This window comes from Schistocerca piceifrons, chromosome 8 (genome assembly GCF_021461385.2).
Source record: "Schistocerca piceifrons isolate TAMUIC-IGC-003096 chromosome 8, iqSchPice1.1, whole genome shotgun sequence".
Classification (NCBI taxonomy): Eukaryota; Metazoa; Arthropoda; class Insecta; order Orthoptera; family Acrididae; genus Schistocerca; species Schistocerca piceifrons.
In genome coordinates this window covers 338,172,456-338,189,043 of record NC_060145.1, presented here as the reverse complement: position 1 = coordinate 338,189,043, position 16,588 = coordinate 338,172,456, and the positions used below count along the sequence as shown (strand labels likewise).

General features: G+C 41.5%; 1 protein-coding gene across 1 annotated transcript in view; it reads right to left on the bottom strand.

Annotated features, from left to right (window-relative positions):
* Positions 1 to 16,588, bottom strand: part of LOC124711397 (transcription termination factor 2) — a 295,179-nt gene that overhangs the window by 42,025 nt on the left and 236,566 nt on the right. Inside the window, exon 14 of the mRNA XM_047241451.1 lies at positions 15,535 to 15,695. Within this exon, the coding sequence (XP_047097407.1) occupies positions 15,535 to 15,695 (161 nt within the window). The remainder of the gene's footprint in view (positions 1 to 15,534; positions 15,696 to 16,588) is intronic.

The window sequence follows — 16,588 nt, the reverse complement described above, 5'->3', positions numbered from 1 at the left end:
CCACTCTTCTGCTGTTGCTTCTTTCTGGAGCATATGTGGTAATGTAAATAGCATCAAAGTCAAAATCTTTAAAATGTTGAACAGTTGGAACTATAATTTGCTCATATCTTGGATTTTCATCAGAAACACGATCACTAATAAAGATAAACGCAGATTTTACAAAGTATTATTCTTGAGTTATCATTAAATTTTGAATGCAGGCAATTCAGAAAGTCTATGTATATCTGTGGAATGAATCTCTGCATTAGAGGAAGAATGTTTTTCGCTACAAATGTAGGCACAGAGGTGTCAAAGCTTCAAGATCCCTTCACCATCTATCTTTATTACAACATCTGCATAAATACAGTGAATAAGTTTGTTTTTCGGTAACAACAAAATCAGGAACTGGCAAATTTACACAGTAGCCAAGACGCATTATTATTGGTGCTTGAGCTTTCGCTATTTCAATACATAATGGCACAAGTGCTTCATCATTCCTTGATAAAAACAATACTTGGCCAAGGCCTAAAACTAAAGCTAAAGATTCAAGGTTCCTTATCGTACCTGTATAGAATTGGTCATCTTTAAGCTTCATGTGTAGCAAGAGTCTTGATTGCACAATTTAACAGGAACAGTTACCATGTGCTTTTTTTGTTCTTCGGTATTGACTTTTCTGGGAATAAGTCTTGAGTATAACCCTGATCGACTAGTAGTATAGCCTAGTTTACCTAATAGTTGGGGGTTGTTTTGGGGAAGGAGACCAGACAGCGAGGTCATTGGTCTCAGCAGATTAGGGAAGGACGGGGAAGGAAGTCGGCCGTGCCCTTTGAGAGGAACCATCCTGGCATTTGCCTGGAGCGATTTAGGGAAATCACGGAAAACCTAAATCAGGATGGCCGGACGCAGGATTGAACCGTCGTCCTCCCGAATGCGAACCTAATAGTTGTCCAATGTTTTGCAGTACCTTATAATTTCAGTGTGACACGAACCATAAGCTACACCACAAAAACGTGCAATCTCCGAGATGACGTCAAGTACACTGGACTGATTTTCTTCTACTATAGGCCAACCAATAGTATTTCAAATTTTAAAAGCGGCTGCCAAGTCAAAATTACTTTCACAGTTTTCTAGGTCAAATTAAGTTTTTAAGAGTCACCTTTAACATATTTCCTTAATGCTTTTTTTTTTGTTGCTTCATCTTAAGTGTACTGACTAGGCACTGATTTAGGTACTGTCTGAACTAACTGGCTTTCAATCGATTGTAAATTAACATCTTTAGTGTCTTCTGGTATGTCCTGTTTTGTTTCTTCCTGTAATTGAAAGTAAACATATAAAATGTTGAATACCCTCACCTTGGGGCACCACTATCCAACCCCCATTCCAGCCACAGTGTCCTCTTTGTCAATCCCTTATAGTGCCCAGACCCTGCCTAGCTGATCTTTGCAACCTACCACGTCCTCCAAAAATTCCTACCAACACTCCACAAAATCCAGAGTTGAAACAATCCCAGAACACTGTTGTTAACCTCACCGCCAAAATCCTCAGCTCCCCCTCCCCCCAGAAATTTCAGTCCCATACAAAGTCCTCACATTCAGCTCTATTCACAAGTTTAACCATGTTGGATTTGTGAAAGATCTACTCCCCTTCTCCTGCTGACCACAATGGAAACAATTCTTTGCCACCAACACTTTCAACCAAAGCAAATCCAATCCTAACATCAAACCCTGTCTGTCCCAATTCATACCACCACTCAGCCATGACCTTTCCACAATCCCACCAAACCATCCCCTGGTCACCTTCCAGGACTTCCTAACTTCCAACTTGGCCTCACCATCCTTACCCAGGTCCCTTCCTAAGAACAACAGCCTTTAAATAGAAGAATGGTCTGCTCTACACTACCTAAAAATGGATCCTGACCTGATCATCCTCCTGATAGACAAATGTTCCACCATTGTTGTGATGAATAGGAGTGACTACCTGGCAGAGGGCCTACGCCAGTTGTCTGACACCTCCATCTACAAGCTCTGCCAAAGTGACGCCATCCTAGATGTCCAAAACAACCTTTAATCCCATCCCTAGGCTCTTCACAGAAGCTTTTCCCTGAACCCATCACCCTACTCACCCCAACGAGAACCCCACCCATCTTCTACATGCTCCCCAAAATCCACAAACCTAACAATCCTGGTAACCCCATTGTGGCTGGTTACACAGCCCCCACAAAGAATCCTGGCCTTTGTTGATCAACATCTCCAACCGTTTTTCCAAAACCTAGCATCCCCACAACCTTACCTCCTGGATCCCTACTTGTCACTGTTGATGCAACCTCCTTATAAACCAACATCCCTCACGCCCACGGCCTTGCTGCGACTGAACACTACCTCTCACAACGGACACTTGTGCCATCTACAGCTGTATGGAACCGAAGATGTGTGTTCACATCATGAACACTATCGGACTTCAGCTTCACAGTTTATTGGTGACATATAACAATTTGTGCCAGACCGGGAAAACGTTTCTTCTATTTTATAGATCTGTTGATCGCGAGCAGTGTTTGTTCCTTCAGGCATGTATGCACGTCATTCCAAACCCACCACTTCATTTCTCATATACCTAACCAAATACATCCTAACCCATAAACACTTCACCTTTGAAGGGAAGGTATACAAATAAATTCGTGTCACAGCCATGTGCACCTGCATGACACCCTCTAATGCCAACCTCTCCATGGGCCACCTACACGAAACATTCCTAGCTTCCCAAAACTCGAAACCCATGGTCTTTTTCTGGCTTATTGAAGACATTTTTGTAATCTGGACCCAAGGCCAGGACACCTTATCCTCATTCCTCCACAGCCTCAATACCTTCTTTCACATCAATACCTTCTTTCCCATCCATCGTGCCACCTAACTATACGTTGATCTCCTCTCAGAAGGCTCCATCCACACCTTGGTCCACATCAAACCCGCCAATCACCACAGTACCTGCACTTTAACAGCTGCCACCTGTTCCACACCAAAAACTGCCTCTCACAGTCTCGCCACCCATGGTTGACACATCTGCAGTGATGAGAACTCCCTTGGCCAGTATGCTGAAGGCCACACAAAGGCCTTCTCAGTCAGGCAATAACCTCCAGACATAATTCACAACCAGATCCCTCATGCCATATCCTAACAAACACATGATCCTCACATCCATTCCAAAAATCAATAACAAAGAAGCATCCCATTTGTCACCCAATACCACCCTGGACTGGAACGACAGAACAACGGCCTTTGTCAAGGCTCTGATTATCTATTATCGTGCCCTGAAATGAGGGACATACTCCCAAAGTGGTTTCCCGCCACCCACCCAACTTCCACAACATCCTAGTCCATCACTATGCCACTCCCACCCCCAGTTCCCTGCCATAGGGATCACACCCCTGTGGAAGACCCAGATGCAAGATCTGCCCAATCCACCCACCCAGCACCACCTACTCCAGTCCCGTCATAAGCTTATCTCACCCCATCACAGGCTAGGCGACCTGTGAAAGCAGCCATGTTATATATCAGATCTACTGCAACTGCTGCACAGCGTTTTACATTGGTATGACAACCAACTAGAAGTCAGCTAGAATGAATGGCCACTGCCAAACTGGTACATAAACATGATGGACCACCCAGTGGCACAACAGGTGAGATTTCAATGAGTGCTTCACAACCCGTGTCTACTGGACCCACCACCACCACCACCACCACCAGCTTTTCTGAGCTGTGCAGACAGGAACTATCCTTTGTGTGTGTGTGTGTGTGTGTGTGTGTGTGTGTGTGTGTGTGTGTGTGTGTAGTGAAAACAGCACTGAAACTGGCCGAAATTACTTTATAGTAAGTAGTTAATAAAACAACCAAACTTGTTGTTATAGGTTATTCTGTTCTTCAATCAGCCACAGAACGCTAAATATATTTTTAGTGGGGAGAACAAAAAAATTAAAATAATATAAAACACTAACTTAACTTTATGCCCACTGGTTCTAGTTGTTTTGACAACACAAAATTGACACAATGGCTATTTTTGTCAACACTTCAAACGCAGTATCGGCGTTTCACGTACATCAAAGGTCGCCAATGGGCAGCATTGTAGCTGCAGCAAGTGTGAACTTGTGGTGCTGCCATGTGTCAAAAACTGATGCGAACAAATGTAAACCTTATTTAATAATGTTGATCAGTTAGTAATATTTTGAAGTATTTTATTAGAGCTGAAGTTTATAGGGTTGTGATACTTTAGATTTATACATTTAACATCACAAAACTTATGACTCTCCCACCCCCGTCACACGATATCACACTTTGTTTGCTCAAGCCTGTTCAACTCCTCGAGAGCAGCACTCCTGAAGTCACCTTGTGTGCAATGAGAGTTCCAGCAACAATGCACTGCAGGTTTCAATTGATCTGTAACATGCTGAGTCAAGTATCTTGCAGGATTGTGTTCACATGGTGGGCAAGGTGTCTCATGCATTATCATATAGAAAATAAAGTTGGAGGAACCTGTGCTCATACAACACAGCTCTCAGATTACCCTTGATGGATAGTGATGAAAGGTATCTGACATTCATAAATGATAATGAGCTCAAACATTACAGAAAGTAACTGAGGCACAGTGCGCCTGAGTATGTGTACTGATACCTGGCTGCCTCCATATTACTCTGAGTCAATTACTAGGCATCACACAAATACTGCACTCAACAACCAAGAATACACATCACCACACTGATCCAGGTTCCATTCTAAGTGTTCCTCCTTCACAACCCAAAACCTGCAAATAAGTAGTCATTTTTTGTTCAAGAACGGAATTTTTATACTGCAGCTGAATGTGAAGTGATATGAAATTTCCTGGCAGATTAAAAATGTGTGCAAGACTAAGACTTGAACTTGGGACCATTGCCTTTCTCAGGTAATGAATCTACTAATGGAGCTATCAAAGTATGTTTCACAACCTGTCCTTGCAACCTTATTTCTGCCAGTACCTAATCTCCTACCTTCCAAATTTCACAGAACTTACAGGACTAACACTCTAAGAAGAGCACATGCGCCATGAAAGACAAAGGTTATGAATTTGAGTTTCAGCATGCAGCACACAGGTTTAACCTGACCAGAAGTTTCAATCTTTTCTGTTGTTTTAAACATCTCTAATGTGTTCAGCTCTATTAAATTCTTTTTGTAAAAAATGAAATGGAATAAGGAATGAAGTAAAAAGGATAGACCTTTCTTTTTTGTAGTTCTAATAATTTGAGGTAATAGTATTTGAAAACCATAATTTTTTGGGGCCTGTCTTATCAAAAATTCTTCCCAAACAAAGAGCACTACATGTCGAACAATGCCATGCATGATAAAAATGTTCATAATCAATATCGTACAGTATTTAATTCTCTCTTAAATGTGTAACTTGTGGTTTTTTATGTGACATTAGTTTGTTAAATAGCTGTAAGTTTAAAAGTAAGTTTGCATTTCAGCATTTTTATACAAATATAAAACTGTAGCTATTTAACTGACTAATTTCATGTGGAAAATACCATAAGGTACACAATGTGCAGAAAATCTCATGTCAATAGCTGCTTTAACAATTGGCAATAATTATGTTAGTTTCATTCTTGTACAGTCTTGTTCAAACTATCTGTGTTTTATTGTTGTGTTTGTCGTGTACTGAGTGGATTCTTTTCTCTAAAGGTAGCTCTTATATGCTTTACAAGACAATGAAACACTTATAATCTGATCTGTATTTACAATAATACTAGTTTTGTTTAATACTTGTTTAGTTATGTGCATATATCTTCATTGAATGTTTTATTCTGGTGGTGTAAAATTTGCACAATTTCATTCAATTGCAATTTGAGCCAACGGCATTTTGGAGGTAATACTTTTGCGATTGAGTAGAAATGGACACACAAGGAAGCAGCTTACCTCCTTGCTCAACATAGCAAGGAGGTGGAGCTTCAAAGTGTCATGTAATTTTCCACACAAAAACAAGGCTGCCTGAAACTGTTTATGGATTTTGGTGAATGCGAACAAGAGTTCTTCCAATGAAGCAAAACTGGACAACACATCTCAAGTTTGTCTATGCTATGAAGGCTTGCTTTTGACTAAATATGAGAGTTTACAAGAAAAATGATTTAATTCCTGTGGCAAAAAGTACTATAATTTGAAGACAGGAATTTGGGCAGTTGATATTAAAACAGGAAATAAGGCTTGTGCTCTGAAGAAGACAAAGAAGCAACATCTTCATAATATAAAGCCAAATCAGATAATTTGTCCAGCTTGAAAGACTGCATTAAATAAATATCTGGACAAAGTTTTATCATTAGTTGATATTTCACAACTGAAATGAGCTGTAAGTACCAAAGATGAGCTTCAGTATTTGAAGCAGAAAATTCAAAGGGCACAGACTACAATTGAATATCATGTTGTAAATGCTACGAGTGTGAAATGGCAAACTGAACGAGCCAATAAAAGTAAGCAATGTGGAAACTGCACTGAGTGTGCACATTTTCTGACTGAAATGAATGGCAACATGCAGGAATCCAATAATAAAGAACAGACACAAATTGTAACTTGGAACCTATAAGTTTGACAATCAGAGAAACAGCAGCAGATTTTGAAATATCAGAAAGGATGGTAAAATAAAAAAATGGACCTTCTAGGTAGGAATACTAACAATGTAGGAAAGACTGATTGCTACATACCACAAAGGTAACACAGTAAGTTGCAGAGAGGCACAATTAAAAGACGCTTACACATATGCTTTAGGGCACAGACTTTGTCAGAAAAAGAGAACAACATAGCATTCATTCACACAAGTGAAGCACACTTCACGCACACATGACCACCCACTCTGGCAACTTGTCCCTGAGCTGACAGAGCTGGTGGTCATGTTCATGAGGTGTGTTTAGCTATGTAAATGAATTGTATTGTGTTCCTCTTTTTCTGATGAAGACTGTGGCCAAAAGTTTATGAGAAAGGATGGTAAAGTGTGCTTGAAAGCTTAAGGCAGAGAAGGGCATTGCAGCCACTTGCTGAAAATTAACAAAGAAGATATTACCAGTAGAAATCACTTGTAGAGTGAAAAATTGTTTTTAAGACGATGAATTTAGGAGAGTATGTCCTGGAGAGGGGGGAGGGAGGGGAGGGGGCAGTTAGGCTTTCAGGCACAAACATATACATGCAGTAAAGATCATTGCTTTGCTTTTCACGGAAAATGTGTACGTGCTACAGGAATCGAAAGGGGCAGAGAAATATGGTTCTCAAAATTCTGTAAAATTAATGATGAGTAACAGTTTGATCACCTGGAATGCCTGCACTCACTCTCTCTCTCTCTCTCTCTCTCTCTCTCTCTCTCTCTCTCTCTCTCTCTCTCTTTGTGTGTGTGTGTTTTTTTTTTTTCAGAATGTCACGCTTACACTCAGTGGAGCAGTGATTAATGAAAACAATAAGGAGCTTCTCAGAATGACAGCTTAATATCTGCTGTGAAAAATGTCCTGGGTCTGAAGCTGTAACATTTGCAGTTGCCAGCTATTTTATAGAGCACGTTCCTTAGGAAATTATTGTGTACAAGCAATGGGTCTACACCGATCAAGACACCTGGACACAAAGCAATTTTTGTAGTAGTAGCAACAAAAATTTGGAGTTTGTCATCCCACCATCATACAGAAAAATACCAGCTTGCATCTCAAAACATTTAAACGTGATCTAAGGGAAGATAAGCTGATTATCCTAATGAAGTTTGCTGAAAACAATTCATTTATCATTCAGAATGCAATACAATGTTCTTCGCCAAAATCAGGAAATGGAATCTATTAGTCTTTGACTGTCAGTGACTTCTGCAACATCACGTAATTACTGTGTATGTTTCCATCAAGGGGCAGATCAAATATGTAAAATCACAGTTTGCTCAGATATCCCACATTCATTCTTTCAGTTATGATAAGTTTCTCGATTTGTACTGTCATAAAAGAGACTCAGGAATGATGACAGAATGGAATTTCTTTGGTACAAGTCATGGAAAGTCACCTTGTAATGAGACTGGAGATTTTTTTAAAAAACGGGAAAGGGGATGGGGGGTTAGTAGGGAGAGCAAGCTTGTAACAACCAATCAATAGGCACAGCAGCTTCTTACATTTATAACCGAGTTTCACTTTTCTACCAAGTATTCATGGCATTAAATTTACTTTCATCAGAAAAGAAAAAAATCAAACAAAATAAAAAGAAAGATTTAAACCTGGACATACTCTACCAGGGACTAGGGAAAATAATCATTTGTTGCAAACTGTTGAAACAACAATGTAATGAAGATAAATTGAGTATAAAGACAACAAATGCCACCAATTTCAGTCCAAAGAGAGACATAAAGACTGTTAAATGAATGAGTACTGATTCTCATTTTAAGTGGTTTAAACATGCGAAGATACTTACAATCTAATTAGCATGTTATGCCCTTAGCATCCTGTCACCAGTGTATAATGACTACTACCTTTTAGTTATGCATTATTTAGGATGCATACTCAAATCTTAGCTACAGAATTCCTTCCTGGGAGACAAAAGTACAAAATTACAGTTTTAAAAATGGCTGTTTCTCAGCAACTGTACGTAAGTGTCAAACTTAGGAGTTATACAGCCAACCGGTTGCAAATAACTGTTTGGTACATTGACTTAGGTTTCGACACCTACTAAGGGTGCCTTCATCAGAATGAAATTCTGAGAAATCATAAAATTATATTGCAAGAAAGCAATGATCAGAATTCAGAGCTGCTCTAAATTCTGAACACTGCTTTCCTGCAACGTAATTTTACAGTTTCTCAAAATTTCATTCTGATAAAGACATCCTTAGTAGGGGTTGAAACGTAGGTAAATGTACCAAACAGATACTTGCAACTGGTTGGCTCTATAATTCCTATGTTTGAAAGCATAAAATGTGAATATAGTTTTCAAACTACAGAAGAGGGCCTTACGAATAATAAAAATAGTGGTAGGGGTCACTGTCAAGGTCTGTTTAAAACCCTTGGGATTTTAATCACACCAAATGAGAAAATTGCCAATCAGCTACGTGCATAAAAAATAATCTTGGTAATTACTGCAGAAACAGCTATATCCTTGACCACGGAACAGAATCTGGACTGAACTTACACAAGAAAGGAGAAAGATAAAACTCAAAACAGCATTCTCCATCAAGGAATAAAATTGTACAATAAATAGCCCAAGGAGATTACAAACATCACTATCGGGCCTCCTCTTTCATCTAACCAGGCACTCTACATATTTTACATTGTTGTCATTACCACACAGGTTATATGAAGTCTTACATTTAATAATGGATAAAATACTTAGAAATAACTGTAAGATGAATAGTGGGAACAGTAGTAGCAATAGCAAGAGGAGGGGGGAGGAGGGGGATGTAGTTTACAAAGAATACAACAAATAGAACAACAGAGACAAATTACAGGCAGGTATGAGGATGGTCTGGAAAGTTGTCAGCATCTCATGTTTAAACACAACGTACATGATTCCCCTCCTCCCGAAGTTGGTACAACTTTCAACAGACACCATGTGAATTGGTCCAATAGTTGGCCATAGCCAGCTAGCTGAATATGGTGTGGTGTGTAAATTCTCAGTACTGTTCTAGTATTGTTCAATGACAAATAATTTGTAAAAGGTGGTTGGTTGGTTGGTTTTAAGGCGGGAGAAGGGCCCAAACTACGAGGTCATAAGCCCCTTGTTCCTAATAAAACAATGTCACAAGTTTGAGAATAAAACGGACAGAAAGGAAAATCCACAAGAATGAAGGGAAGGCAACAAGCACTAAAAGGAACAAAACAGGACAGGAAAACAACATTTAAACGTGATCTAAGGGAAGATAAGCTGATTATCCTAATGAAGTTTGCTGAAAACAATTCATTTATCATTCAGAATGCAATACAATGTTCTTCGCCAAAATCAGGGAGAGTAAATCATGAAAGCAGATTACAGTGGCTGGCCAACCACGAGAATAAAAACAGAAAGCCAGCCACTCTGTAACACATTAAAAGCTCCACCCTAAAAGCACTAGGGTGGAGGACACAGAGGGACAAAGGACATGCGCTAAAACCTACATAGAAGTATTAGGGTGCTGGAAAAGTTAAAAGTTGGCAGTCCAGCAAGAGGTGGACAACTGTCATTTGGGAGCCACAGCGACACTGAGGTGGGTCTTCGCGACGGAGTAGGTAACCATGCATCAGAGGTATGGCCAATGCAGAGGACAACTGATTCCCTGGGAGAGGCCTGCATGGAAGACTTCCACACATTCATAGTCTCCTTAATGACACACAGTTCGTTGTGCATGCTGTTATGCCATTCTGTCTCCCAATGCCAGAAAACCCTGTGGTGTAAGACAGAACGCGGGTCAGCTTCAGAGATGCCTATCTCCAGAAATGGTTTCCACTTCGTCTGTTTGGCCAGCCTGTCGGCAAATTTGTTGCCAGGGATTCCGACGTGACCTGGGGTCCACACAAACACCATGGAATGGCAGGACTGTTCCAGGGCATAGATGGACTCCTGAATGGAAGCTAAAAGAGTGTGGCGAGTGTAGTACTGGTCGATACCTTGTAGGCTGCTCAATGAGTCAGTACACAGGAGAAATGACTCGCCAGGGCATGAGCGAATGCACTCAAGACCACAAGATATGGCCGCCACCTCTGCAGTGAAAACACTGCAGCCAACTGGAAAGGAGTGCTGTTCAATATGTCCTCCATGAACACATGTGAAGCCTACATGACCATCAGCCATTGAGCAGTCAGTGTAAACCATTTCAGAGCCCGGAACACATCAAGAATCGAGAGGACGTGACAGCGGAGAGCGGCGGGGTTAACGGAGTCCTTAGGGCCATGCAAAAGGTCCAGACGAAGCGAAGGACTCCAGTTCGCAGAGAAGGGACTGCACGCGAACCGCAATCATTCGTCCCGATCTGGGCCGCCGATGCGGGAGTTGGAATGCCACAGGCGGGAAAAGGAGACTGTAATTCGGATGCTCAGGGGAACAATGAATGTGTGCTGCATAAATGGCGAGCAGTTGCACACGTCTGATCTGCAGTGGAGGGACAACAGCCTCCACCAGTAGGCTGGTCACTGGACTTGTCCTAAAAGCTCCTGTCGCAAATCGAACCCCACGGTGTTGCACAGGGTCGAGTAAATGCAATGCTGTAGGCGCTGCCGAACCCTAAACCACACTCCCATAGTCAACCTGGGATTGGGCAAGGGCTCTGTAGAGCTGCAGCAGCATACAGCAATCTGCACCCCAATTGGTGTTGCTCAGGCAACGGAGGTTGTTGAGGTGCTGCCAGCACTTCTGCTTAAGCTGACGAAGATGAGGGAGCCAAGTCAATCAAGTATCGAAAACCAGTCCTAGGAATTGATATGTCTCCACTACAGTGAGTGGATCGTCATTAAGGTAAAGTGCGGGTTCCGGATGAAAGGTACAATGCCGCCAGAAGTGCATGGCACATGACTTTGCAGCTGAAAACTGGAAGCCGTGGGCTAGAGCCCATGATTGTGCCTTGTGGATGGCTCCTTGGAGGCGCCACTCACCAACAACAGTGCTGGAGCAGCAGTATGAAATGCAGAAGTCGTCTGCATACAGAGAAGGTGCGACGGAGGGCCCGACAGCTGCTGCTAGACCATTAATGGCCACTAAAAATAGAGAGACACTCAATACAGAGCCCTGCGGGACTCCATTCTCCTGGATATGGATGGAACTATGGGAGTCACCAACTTGGACACGGAAAATACGGATCGACAGGAAGTTTCGGATAAAAATCTGGAGTGGTCCCCGGAGACCCCGCTCATACAAGGTGGCACAGATATGATGTCGCCAAGATGGATGTGTCATATGCTTTACGTAAATCACAAAAGACGACAATCAGGTGTTGCCGTCTGGAAAAGGCTGTTCGGATGGCAGACTTGTTGGACACAAGATTATCAGTGGTACAGCAACCCTTGCGGAAGCCGCCCTGACATGGAGCCAGCAATTCATGTGACTCCAGGACCCAACCCAACCGCCGACATATCATACGTTCCAGCAGCTTACAAAGAACGCTGATGGGCCGATAGCTATCCACATCAAGCTGGTTTTTACCAGGTTTGAGCACCGGAATGATGCTGCTCTCCCGCCATTGCAATGGAAAGATGCCATCGCACGAGGTCCAGTTGAAGATGACTAGAAGATGTTGTTTGTAGTCAGATGAGAGATGTTTAATCAACTGGCTGTGGATGCTATCAGGCCCGGGAGCTGTGTCGGGGCAATGTGCAAGGGCACTGAGGAGCTTCCCACTCTGTAAATGGGGCGTTATAGGATTCACCTCAACATGTAGTGAATGAGAATGCGTTCCCTTCCAGCCGCCGTTTGAGTGTGCGAAAGGCTGGGGGGTGGGAGTAATTCTCCGACACAGAGGCTCGAGCAAAGTGCTCAGGAGAGCACTCGGCAATCGCATTTGCGTCGGTACATAACTCGCCATTTATGGTAACACCGGGGACAGCTGTTGAGGCCTGGTACCCGAAAAGACGTTTGATCTTTGCCCAGGTTTGGAAAAGTGACGTATGGGACCCAATGGTTGAGACGTATTTATCCCAACACTCCTGCTTCCATCATTTGATAAGTTGGCGAATGTGGCCACGGAGCCATTTAAAGGCTATGAGGTGCTCCAGGAAAGAGTGTCACCTATGCTGCTGTAGAGCTCGCTGACGCTCCTTAATTGCTTCACTTCCAGCGACCACGAAGGGACTGCCTTACGCCACTAAAGGTAAATCATGAATTGCTTGGGTGAAACTAGAACGAACTCTAATACGTACACTGAGATGCTAGAGACAGAATGGATTAGAATGTATGAGGACCTAGGTGACGAGAGTCTGATGTTTCAAAAATGGCTTGAAGATGAAGATATCGATGTCTTGCCTTGGGCTGAATGTAGACTCCAATGCACGTTCCTCAAAGTCCTCCATAAACAAATTGGCCACAATAGGTGACAACGGGCTTCCCACTGCAACTCCATCAGTCTGTTCGTAGTACTGACCATTGAATAAAAAGTAAGTGGAAGTCAGGACATGTCAAAACAAATTTGTTAAGCCGACACCAAGCTTAACCTCAATTAGCTGCAATGAATCAGAGAGAGGAACGCAAGTGAAAAGAGAAACTACATCAGAACTGACTAAAATATCAGAGTCATTCAAACGCAATCCCGGCAATCGACATAAGAAACCTGCAGAGTTCTTAATGTGGTGCTCACACCTACCTACTAGTGGGCTCAACAAACTAGCAAGATGTTTAGCTACACGATATGTCGGAGCGCCAATATTAGAAACAATAGGCCTCAACGGAACAGTCTCTTTATGGACCTTAGGGAGGCCATATAATCTAGGTGGTACAGTACAGTAAGAATTAAGACTCTTGGTAGTTTCCTGTGACAAAGAACTTTTCTTCAGGAGGTTATTAGTCTTTCTCTCAACACTCTTAGTAGGGTCAGCACTGATTTTGCGATACGCCGAATCAGAAAGTAGACACTACATCTTTTGAATGTAATCGTGCTTGTTCAACAAAACCGTGGCATTTCCCTTGTCCGCAGGTAAAATAACAGTATCAGGATATATTCTCAGTGAACGTAAAGCAGCCACCTCAGCTGCTGTAATGTTACACTTGGGTGGATGGGCTCCAGTCAACACACGACAAGCTTCCCTCCTAACCTCTTCTGCAGCCTAGGAAGGTAGTTTATAAACAGCCTGTTCAATAGACCTAATAAAATCAATAACTGGCAAACTCTTAGGCGTTGGTGCGAAATTCAAACCTTTCCCCAGCACAGACAAAGCTGTGTTGGCAAACGATTTCTCCGTGAGATTGATCACAGAACGTCGAGAATTAAAATTAGAATTAGACACTGAGCTACTAAAGAAACGTTCAAACTTCACGAATGACGAGCATTTACGGATTGAAATTCCCAGTCAGACTGCAACCAAGAGGCACCGTCCACCCAACCTCAAGAAAATTCAGAAACATTAGACGCCATCACTAAATGAAGATGAAATAATTCCTTAGAAACAAAATCTAAGTGACGGCGAGTATAGTGGATCCTTTCATGAACAAGAGCTAAACCAGCACATTGCTTGATGCGATTGGTGGCAGGAGAATTAATATGATGCACAACCTTAGCATACGTTGGAGCCACACTATGATTTTGACACTTCAATAAAAACGATAACGCACATTCCAACCTTACTCTACTGCTGCGAAGTTTATCCAACCTTCACAGGCAATGATACATTTCCTCCCCGTAGAGGAGACCTTAACTTTTCCCAGCGAATTGAATGTTCACATAACTAATGGGTTTGCTGCCAGGTGACGTCGTCGACCACCACCGATATTTTGACAGGAGCACACCCTGCCATTCTCAAGGCACAACCGCAAGAAGGAAGCAATGTGCAAGGGAATTTAATACCTCGGCTCACAGAGGAAAAACAAGGAAGATACCACACACAGAACAAGTAACCACAGAGTCAACACACAACCAAAGATAACCAACATCAGAAATATCGATAGTGACTATTAATCAACAGGTGAGGTAGCATTAATTCTGTCCCTCTGTTTTTTGATGAGAGACAGAGCCGGATTCCAAGCAGCATTTAAACAAAATCCACCATCTCTCTTTATAAGGTTGCTTGATAGTTTGATTTCAACAGCTTCCTTAATAACACTATCCCAATAGCTGGACATGCAAGCCAGAATCTCAGTGTTGTTGTATTCCATACGATGACCGGTGTCAAGGCAATGTTTTGCAATAGCGGATTTGCTTGGCTGTTGTAGGCGCATGTGACGCTTATGTTCAATACACTGGTCTTGCACAGTCCTGATTGTCTGACCAATATATGACATGCCACAACTGCAAGAAATATGATAGACAATGCCACACTAGGTGGTTAAGTTGAAGAGGAACAAACATCTCTATAAAGGACCTTACAGAAGTAAAAAAAACAAGGGACAGAAGTTAAGCAGAGATTACCACCAGAATCACCTATCCCATTAAAGAGTTATAATTTTTTTTTTTTTTTTAGTTCTCTGATGACTAAAGTGTTCATCCCCAGGCACCACTGTCTCTGTGGTCTCCATTCACCTTTTGCACTTCAATCACAGCACAGTAGATGAGAGCTGGCACACTACCAATTTCCTGCATTTGTGGATGTGAATCCTGTGATGTCACACAACTGATACAAGTTAGAATCTCAAGTGACATCACCCCGTTAGCAGCACCATATAATCAAGAGATAGTGGTGTAAGTTTCAGAGGTATTTTAATGCTTGCATTTGGGTTCTTTCCACTCTCGGTCAAACAACGATTCAGTTCAGATGACAAGGATTATTTTTGTTTGAATCGTTGCTTTAGAGTGGAACAGGGCTTTATTTATTGAGGAGCACAAGGTCTTACCTGCTTTATTACTCTGTGTACTTTTGTTTTATAAGACTACTTCATATAGAAGATGGGAAGGGGGGGGAAAAAAACCTGTAATTGCACTTACAGCCTTGATCAGTCCTGGATGGCAACATAACTGTCTCAAACGGAGAAGCAACACCAATATTTGAAATGTTTTCACATCCTGTATATTATTCATGTGATTGTACATTGTAGCCAGCTCCTTGCTTACTCCAGTGTTTTCAACATTCAGAGCAGACTTTTTACCTAGAAAGAAATAAATCAATTAGTTGTGTTGTTTATCTTACCAAATTTATATTGCATATTCTCTCAACCTTTCAAACACATTTCTGAATAGTAACATACAACTGACATTCTTGACTTCTCTATAACAAGTACTTCTTTGTATCTGAGATTCTCCTTTCTTTTCTCTCTTCACACCTGCAACAACTTTTGCTGTTTGTTTAAATAGCATTGTTTAATAATAGGTCTTTTGTTAATATTCGTATAATCTTTATTTTCCGTATGTTCAACCAACTGCTTAATTTAAACTGGTACATATTTCAGACAATACTGGCAGGATTTGTTGCACGTCTCCTGTGGATTGTAACAACATACCTACTTACTCGGGATACTATCAAGATGTTTTTAACAACAAAGGCTGCATGCACATACTACTCAAATCATATATGCCACATAGGGTTCATACTTATAAGCTGAGAGACATTAGGGCATATACAGAGGCATACAGGCAGAGAGACTATGAAAAATTGTTAATACTGATATGCACTATCTTACACCATGAACCGTACAGTGGCTTGTGGAGTACAGATGCATAGGTAGGTGGGTTCTTCTCAGTTCTTACATGTGAACTCTTAGTTTCAGAGATGTGATTTCAAGGAGGTCAAAATGTTGTTAACCTATGATGCAGTATATGGAAATATATTTAAGGTTGAAAACACTGCATCTGCATAATCATTATGAATTCAGTTGTTGTAAATAATTACACAACAGAACAGGAGACACTTAAACATTTATTGTTTGTATAAATATAATAAACATGTAGTTACATTTATGTAAGCATTACTCTCACATTAAATATGGTAAAACAGTGTGAAAAGTGTATTTTTCTTCTCACATCTAAGATTTCAATTTTAGGC